Source organism: Sprattus sprattus, assembly GCF_963457725.1.
Source record: "Sprattus sprattus genome assembly, chromosome: 1".
NCBI lineage: Eukaryota > Metazoa > Chordata > Actinopteri > Clupeiformes > Clupeidae > Sprattus > Sprattus sprattus.
This window is the reverse complement of record NC_137920.1, coordinates 56,162,503-56,172,178: the sequence shown is the minus strand read 5'-3', so window position 1 is coordinate 56,172,178 and position 9,676 is coordinate 56,162,503. Positions and strand designations below refer to the sequence as shown.

General features: G+C 43.8%; 1 protein-coding gene across 1 annotated transcript; it reads left to right on the top strand.

The window, feature by feature from the left end:
• The first annotated feature begins 6,299 nt into the window (after positions 1–6,299).
• rhbdd2 (rhomboid domain containing 2) lies at positions 6,300–9,676 on the top strand. The gene is made up of 4 exons (XM_080845106.1): positions 6,300–6,656; positions 7,077–7,481; positions 8,353–8,503; positions 8,853–9,676. Exons 1-4 carry the CDS (start codon positions 6,425–6,427, stop codon positions 9,424–9,426), a joined length of 1,362 nt encoding a protein of 453 aa, XP_080701232.1. The 5' UTR covers positions 6,300–6,424; the 3' UTR covers positions 9,427–9,676.

Here is a 9,676-nt window from a genome sequence, read left to right as displayed (position 1 = left end):
TGATTTAGACTAGACAAATGTATCTCGCTTGTCAAACAGAGGTTTGCTTAGGAGTTAATATGGCTTTGTAAAATCAGACAGACTGCGCATCTCTTCGCAAAGCCTTACCTGTTGGAGAGGGGCGCATTGCACACGACATCCTTTACCTCGCCGAACGGATTTGCGCGGACGCCTCCATCCATAGACAGCGCGTTTTCCCACGGAGGAAAACAGTCAACTTCTTTCTCCTGCCCCAACACCGCGAAAATGTCGTGTGAACAAATTAAGTGTCTTAGGTTTTCACTGGTAGCGCTAAACGTTTTCCTGAAATCGCGTAATTGTAAGAAACTGAAAAATGAATTTTCCTTATTCATGAAAGTACAGCGCTACTGATACTATCGTGACTGTAGTACTATGAAGTTTGCCTGCGTGAAGTGGAACCCCGTGTCGCAACTGCAACACGCCTCTGTAACGTCAATCACGAGCACACACCTTAAGGCTGATTCATGCTTCCTTACGTAAGCGTAAGCGCAAGCGCAAGAGGCCGCGCAAGCCCCTTGCGCGACACTTGCGCGACTTCTTACGTCTTGCGTGCGTCGGCCCCTTTTTCTAGACTTGCGTCATTTTTTACGTAAGCCCTTACGCGAGCCTCGCAGCCTGCATTCTATCAACGAATGATACGAGATGAGGTTACTAAAATATTCTGCATGTCTACTCAGTTTTACAGTGCTTCCCAAGTAAAGGTTTGAAAAGAACTTCAAGCTTCAGACTTTCTGTTAGGGAACCTGTTATCTATCTGCAGAGCAAATGTCAGGCTCATACAAAAACATTAACGTGAATTACTTGATGCTAATACCTAGCGCGGTGTCTATAGGATTTTCCATATACGTTAGCATTAAGCTAACGTATTTTCTACCACAGTTAAACATGCAATACTATGTGATTGTTTTTAGAAAACGAATGTTACGTGATGAGATTACTCAAATGTAGTATGCATGTCTGCTCAGTTTAACAGTGCTACCCAAGCAAAGGTTTGAAAAGAACTTCAAGCTTCAGACTTTCTGTTAGGGAAACAGCTTTGTATCTGCCAGGCAAATGGCAGGCTCATGACAACACGCGCAACCTTTGGGAGCATGAACTGCACCGAGTAAATTTTGCGCAACCGTTAACCCCCAACGCTGTAGCATGCAGCCGCCTTTACACACAATAGGCAACCTCATACCTGTGACATCCGTTCACACAAAATGCAGCATAAGTTTGTCATTTTTCTTGGTGATTTGTTTTGTTTCATGTTTATTTTAAAGATGAATTGGGCATTTGAAATGTTACATTCTTCTATATAAATTAACATGTGAGCTCTTGATTCTGACCTCTAAAACCTTGAGAGGCACTAGAATTGAGGTAGGCACTAGAATTGAGGTAGGCATAGCGCTTTCTGGCATTGTGTCTTGGCTCATAGGATTATTATGTAAAACTTTCTGTCAAATGATATTGCAGTAATGACATACATTTGTAAGTCAAGTATTGAGATTCCTGAAACCGGTCAGGTGTCTTTCACTGATGTTTCACTTAAGACTGTGGTTGTGGAAGCAAAGCTTTGTTTGGGTTTAGTGACGCAAGAGAGGACTGTCAAACCCATGGATCTCTCTCTCTCTCTCTTTAAAATGCTAAACAATATTCTCTTTTTACAGACAAAATTATTTCGATACCTGAGTTGAAATATTTTCATGATCTGTGTTTATTGTATAACATTTGTATAGCAATAACACTTTTAACACATCAAACAAATACATGCGCGACAAATGCTCAGGAAGTGTCTTGGCGGGGTATTTCAATATGACTAAACTTCTTTCGCATCATCCACATCAAAAAAGCAGAGTCAGGAAACTGGGTTCAAAGACTCTCAGGAGCCCAGTGTATAGAGGAAGCCAACTCACAGAAACGCCAAACAAATAAACAAAAGAAGGTGAAATCTTGTATGGCATAGTCTATCAGCCAGGATGGGCTTCCTTATAGAGTAGGATACCTGTGTGTGATAAAAAGGAAAGATCAGCCTTGGCATCTGCTCATATCCTGCCTGAGCTGTTGAGCATGTTGAGCCATACTGGTTTAATGTAGGGTGACTATAACCATGCAGCTCTGATGCTGCTGTCCCAACAGGTAGTGGCAAAGAATATTGCACTTGCAGGAGCAGACTGGTTAAAAACATGCAACATCTTGCTGCACATATTGAAGGACCTAAGCTTCCTCAAGAAGTCTGCTTGACCCTGTTCTGTCCCTTTCTTTAGACAGCATCAGTGTTACATTTCCAGTCCAGTCTGTTGTCAAGGTGAGCACCCAGGTGTCTTCAGCCCTCCACCACCTCCAGCACTTTTTCCAGCATAGTAATGATGTTCAGCTTACTCCTGGTCCTCCTAAAATCCACAACCATCTCCTTCATCTTGGCCACATTTGAGAGGAGGTGGTTGTTCCCACACCACGTCACAAAGCGTCCACAAGTTCCCTGTATTCATAAACTGTGCCCTGTCTGTCAGGTAGTCAATAATCCAGGAGGATGCAGTTTTCCTGCAGTTTTCCTACCGTGCAAACAGATCAGTGGATGATGCAGTCAACATGGGGCTGCACTACATCCTTCAACACCTCGACTCCCCAGGGACCTACGCAAGAATGCTGTTTGTGGACTTCAGCTCACTGTGCCCGCCTCCACCTGTCAGTGGATCACAAACTTCCTGATAGACAGGAAGCAGCAAGTGAAGCTGGGTGAAACCACATCCAGCAGCCGGTCAGTCAGCACTGGTGCACCTCAGGGATGCGTGCTCTCCCCACTGCTCTTCTCCCTCTACACCAACCACTGAACCTCAGGTGACCCGTCTGTTAAACTCCTTAAATTTGCAGACGACACATCAGTCATCGGCCTCATCCGTGATGATGATGAGTCTGCATATAGACAGGAGGTTGAACAGCTGGCCCTGTGGTGCGGTTGCAACAATCTGGAGCTTAACACGCTCAAAACTGTAGAGATGACAGTGGACTTCAGGAGGAGCCCCCCAGCACTGCCCCCCCTCACCATACTCAACAGTGCTGTGTTGGCTGTGGAATCCTTCAAGTTCCTTGGATCCACAATCTCCCGAGACCTGAAGTGGGAAATCAACATCAACACCATCATCAAGAAGGCCCAGCAGAGGATGTACTTCCTGCGCCAGCTAAGGAATCATCCATCACTGTCTGGTTTGGATCCGCAACCAAACTGGACAAGAACAGACTTCAACGGACTGTCAGGACTGCAGAAAGGATCATTGGTACCAACCTGCCCACCATCCAAGACCTGTTCACATCCAGAGTCAAGAAGCGGGCAGGAAAAATAACTGCAGACCCCTCTCACCCTGGACACAACATGTTCCAATTCCTCCCCTCTGGTAGGCGCTACAGATCTCTGTTCGCCAAAACCTCCAGAAACAAAAACAGTTTCTTCCCTCTTGCTGTCTCTCTCCTGAACAGCTCTGTGGCACTGTAAAAATAACCAATGTAAAATTACCTCCACAACCATATCTATTTATTACACCCTTCCTGTATAACCCAATACCATATAGTATTTATTTATGCCTGCTCTTCCTGAAATCTCCACTTTGCACTATTGTTTATATACTTTTTTTTTTTAAAAGATATTTTTTTAAGACCTATTGGATTGTTGACCATTGCACTGTTGTATTGTATTGTTTTGCACTGTTGTATTGTTTTGTGTTGTGATGTATATTTGTGTAATACGTGTAAGCACACTGAGAGCCACTGCACCAAGACAAATTCCTTGTTGTGCAAACTAACTTGGCCAATAAAAGCTGATTCTGATTCTGATGTTAAGGCAACCGGTCTGTAGTCATTTAGGGCAGACGGAGAGGACTTCTTTGGCACCGGAATGAGGCAGGATGTCTCCCGCAACATTGGAACTTTCTCCTGGCTCAGGCTAAGGTTGAAGAGGTGCTCAGCTGTAGAAACCCGCATGGCATCTTTGTTCTATGGGTTGCATAGAGCTCTTGAGAATTCAAGTGTTCGAGCAGCTACCTCAATTTTTCGTGTTTCATTAACATCGAGTACTCGTTAATTATGTGATGCTAGTTTAAGAACTGAAAATGGGTCAGTTTCTAAATATTGTTCATTGTTAGTAATGACTTCTTTTCCCATACTGCTTTGTTTGGAGTTGGTGGTCAAGCAGTTTGAGAGCAGAAACTAATAGTTGATGCGTAGTGTTTTGTATGGCACAGGAGAAGTACGCCTTTAGTAAACAAGTGGAGTAACATGCAACCGAATTATGTAATTAAATTACAAAATAAATATAATTGTAATCTGTTACAGATGCTGTAAAAAATAAATTTTATTATACTAATGACAATGATGGTTACATACGAAATATATTATTTTCATATATTATTTTGTGCAAACAACAGCGTCTCAGTCAGCCTATAATTGAAAATGAGCGCGGTTTCACACACTCCCACTCTGGGTCAGTTGGTGGAGGGCGTCGGTGTAGGTGGGCCGCACACCTCTGATGGGTGTTAACGTTCCTGTTCCATTTCATGACGTGAATATGTACCAGATGGTCGCTGATACATTATGAGCCCTTGGAAGGTTCAGGATGATTTTAAACTGCCATTTGAGCCTTTTTTTGCAACCAACATTATCAGTCATATAATGTAGTTTACAGCTCAAAAACACACTTTACAGTGCAGTTACATTTTAATTAGCTACTTAAACAAGACAAGTTTATTTATAAAGCACATTTCATACACAGGGGCAATTCAATAAATAAAAAAGATATACATAAATCACACCTGGCCTAAATGTGGTGATGTATTTTGTTATACTTATCAGAGAGATTAAATTGGTTTGCTAATTAAGTAATTTATTATGTAAAAAAAACATCTACGTCTACCACCTTACTGTAAGCATGTTTTTGTTTTACTAATAGTGGTATATTACAATTCAACAAACACCATACTCAACTAACACAGGCTTGGTCTTCCACACTCTTCAAAAGACTGAATGAAACATCAGTTTTTCAACAGGGGAGAAAGAAAGAGAATGAGTAACCCAGGAGGAATAGAGGCCATCTATCATGTCTTTTTTATTATCAGTGTATCACATTTATTACGCATCCTGTAAGATAATCAGCTGATAAGAGATCATGGGAATTGAGGCAGCTTGCATTTTCCATTCATTTTTCACACAATACACCGAGCATATTGTCTGTGTTGTCTCATAAACAGGTCTTCTAGGGGCTCAACAATGTAAGAATTCAGACACTGTTAAAATGGAGTGATGCCATGTAAGGTGGCCTGCCTGATAAGAAAGTAACTTCAGGCTTAAAATGAAGGAAGTGTAAAAAGATAGGCTTGGCCAAATATATGAGGATAAAAAGCGAGCAATAGTTGGGCCTAGGCCGATAAACAATGCTAGAAATCTATCTATTTTCTCAAATCTGTGCATTATAACTGTTTGTAGGCTACTTTATTTATAATTCTATATTATACATCTGAAAGTCCTCACTCTTAAAAGCTGGCAGTTGAAGTTTAGTTTGTAGCTTTTGGTGTTTTAGTGTCCTAGTTTCAACCTCACCCCCTGGATCTTGTGCTCTGCAGCAAGGACCAAGCAGCACTTGAGCTCTAAGGTGGTGTCCATGGATGAACTCTTTACTCACACCTTGCTGTTTCTTATGAAACGTAATGTTACAGTCCTAGCACCTTTAACATCAGATTTATACCATGCAACAGGTTATGGCTATCAAAGCCGTAGGCTAGCTTTTGCTCACCTTGTCAAATAAGTCACGCAATACATAAGTGACTTGCCTCGTTATTTTCACTGTTAACAGAGGGGTAGTAACAGACATATTTTAGAGATACAGTTGGTTTAACTTCTATTATATATGGAGATGATGACATACCCATGACATACCCATGCATTATATTGAACAGAATCGAATTGGGGTCTCTCAAGCATGAGCATTATTTTGACAATGTTCCAAACGTTGTGGTAAAAAAAAGTATTAAAATGACGACAGTCACACCCGAAATCCATTACTCTTACAATGCTAAATATGAATAATAGTCTGTAGGCTACTTGTCTCGATTACTGTGTTATGCGCAATTTAGTAGTGAATTGATGCTCATAAGTGCAGCTATTATTTGACTGCGTTTCTTTGCGCATAGTGGACCAGTTTGAACACATTTCAGGATTTTAAACTAGCTCTGTGAAGGGGTAATATAACATAGTCTCTGGAGGTGTTTACAAGCTAATTCGCCAAACCCTTGTATGGAATTTGTCGTAATTGTTGGAGGTAACACCCCAGCAACGCCTTTACTGAAAATAAACAACATATATATGCAGAGAGCAGGCTGAATTGCACTGTTTATTTCTAATCCGAGTTGTTGTTCAAGTCGGTAAACCCAGAAGAATGCTGTCAGACTCGAATATGGCTAACTTAGCTACTACTTCTATCACCACTATGCGTACCACTTTTCAAACTGTGTTACGGCAGTTGAGGAACTTTTTCTCAGTTTTCGAGGTCACAAGTGGGATTTTCTTAACGATCTTTACATCACTGAGTGTATGCATTATCACGAGTATCCTCGATGTCCCTGTTGAGTCCTTGGGTGTCGACTCCAGCGTCTTCTCCAGTGGTCATGGTGAGAGTTCTTTCTCTTGGGGTTTCAGCCATTTGCCGTGTTATCGAATATGATAGGTCTACGTAACCTTCTAAAACTAATGTACTCTGTATGCTGTCTATGGGAATCAACTGGTGTATAGGAAAACTACAGCTTGATTAGTTTAAAATAATTAATTATATTAGGTAGCTATGACACTGACTGATGTAATGTGTCATTGTGTTTAAGATGGTATGTTCCTTTATTAAATAGCTGTGCTTGAAAAAGAACTTGTGTTTAGCAGAGATATCTAACAGTTTAGCTGTTGTGTCAAGAATTGAATTGGCAACTGGTGTGTGTACTGATTTCCATAGTGACATACCTTATTACAACTATAATAATTTCCGACACAGACCCTGCATCTCTCCTTCCCTCCCATCCTCTCACCCCATGCCTTTGCAGTGCACAAGCTCCTCAGCTATCCCCTCATCCACTGTGACGTGATGCAACTGGTGGCCAGTGCTGGGGTGTTGGTGGTGTTCAGCAGTGCCGTGGAGAAGGGTGTTGGGACGGTGCGTTTCCTCTTCCTCTTCCTACTGCTGGCCACCGCCACAGGCCTACTCTTCGCCCTCCTGGCGCTCCTGGTCTATACAGAACCTTCCACAAGCGTGGCTTTAGGGCTTGTGCCTGTTGCCCTGGCTCTGCTGGGCTCGGTCACCATCAGCTCCCGCATGCAGAAGGCTATCTTCTTCGGCGTAAGCGTTCCCACGGCAACCCTCCCATGGATCGTTCTGCTTGCCATCACCCTCTTCATTCCGGGCATGGTGCTGCTGTGTAACATCATTGCCATCATCGTAGGGGTCATCTGTATCCTTATAAACATGCCCTTTAGGGATCATCTATAACCTCATAAACATGTCTTGTAGGGGCCGTAGGGGTCATCTGTATCCTCATAAACATGTCCTGTAGGGATCATCTGTATCCTCATAAACATGTCCTGTAGGGGTCATCTGTATGCTCAGAGCATGTCCTGTAGCGCCACAGCTCAGTGACTCATAGAAACAACTATTTTAACATAAGTGCAGCCGTGGCCTACTGGTTAGGGTTTCAGGCCGGAAACCGTAGGGCGGCCGGTTCGATCCCCGATCAGTAGGAAAAATGTGGGCGGGGGAAGTGGTAGACCACCGCTCTCCCATGCCCACATCCACGGCTGAAGTGCCCTTGAGCAAGGCACCGAACCCCGATCACTGCTCCCCGGGCGCCGCCAATGGCAGCTCACTTTTCGGGTTAGTGTGTAACCTCACTTCACTGTGTGTGTGTCACTTCCCTGGATGGGTTAAATGCAGAGGTGAATTTTAGAGTGTGTGTGTCTACACCACTTCTGCCATAGAGAGGACTTTCACTTTCATTACTGGGGCCCATAACAGATGAAAGAACGTTTTGCTCTTTCTGTGATTGAATCGCTCATGTGTATACTGTACACTTTTGTTTCAAACTAATGGTTGGTGTTGGATCAAGGTCAAACTAATGGATGTTGTTGGGTAGAGGTCAAACTAATGGTAGGTGTTGGGTAGAGGTCAAACTAACGGTTGGTGTTGGGTCAAGGTCAAACTAATGGTTGGTGTTGGGTCAAGGTCAAACTAATGGTTGGTGTTGGGGTCAAGGTCTGTTTTTCTCTGAACTTTGAATGTCCCCTCTGTTCCTCTACATGTGTTCCTTAAGTCATACTGTTAAAAAGATGGAAAGGGGTGGCTTTCTCTGCTGGAGATGTCAGAGTCTAGAGCTGCGGTTCTGGAGAAGAAGACACCTTTTAGGTTGCTGAAGAGGCTCATGGGAGAGCGGTTCGTCCCGGCATGTGCTGAGGACAGAAGGGAGATTCTGCACACACGGTGAGTATGACGGCGATGACTGGTGATGCATTTAAGAGTATATGAGGGTACATGGTTGTTAATTTGACATACAAAGCTGCCTTTTAAATATAGCATTTCAAACACAATAAAGGGATGCATGCAATAGCTTCACTTTTCCTTTCAGCTTATATTTCAGCTTTATCTCAAGGTATTCCGAGTATCTATAAATAAAGAAATGTATCAACTAATTTACATTCATCTGTGTTGAGGCACAAAAATACTGTTATCCATCATCTCAGAAGACCCCACCAGAGCAGGTCTAGTTAACTACCCTCTTTGTTTGTGGCTTGCGTCGTACCCTCTGACCCCTCACCTTTACCCCCTACAGGTGTAAGCCCCCTCCTGGTTCCTACCCTGTGCAGGCTTACGCCCCCGTCTCCGCTTCCCCCTCAACCAATCAGATGCACAGCATCTATGAGGGCTGGTCCTCCTCCATCTACGCCCAGCAGAAGCCCACCTCCTTCCCTGCCACACATACAGCACCGTATGGGTTCAGCCAGGGACATGGGCACAGCTGTGCAGAAGAGGGACATGGACATAGCCATGAAGGTCATGGGCATAGCCACGAAGGTCATGGACATAGCCACGAAGGTCATGGACATAGCCACGAAGGTCATGGACATAGCCACGAAGGTCATGGACAAAGTCATGAAGGTCATGGCTATGTTCATGGACAGCATGGTCACTATGCAGGGCAGCCTTTGTATAGTCAGTATGGACATGGTTTGGGAGTGGCTGCATATGGTCAGTATGGACACAGTCAGTTGTCTGCTGGTGCATACCCTGCTGCGAGTGCATGGGTGCCCCCCAGTGTGCCTATGCCCCCTCTCCTCAGCTCTGGGCTGGGGACAAGTACCTCCACTAATGCCCAGAATCCAGAACCTCAAAGACTAGACCACTGAACACTCCAGCACACCCGACCCAAGTGTATGAACCTTCTCTTACACCTTAGGCAGGTGTCTGAAGGTGCTATAGCACTAGGGTCAGATGACAGAGGATGCTGTTGCACTGCACTGATGACTGGAGACCAGGACAGACCACAATATCATGTCACCATGATGTTCATCATGTGGGGTCCAGTCCACACGATTCAGTCTTCCACAAGAGGAGCACATTTGAATGTACGGTGTCCTAGACAATATTTAGGCCGAA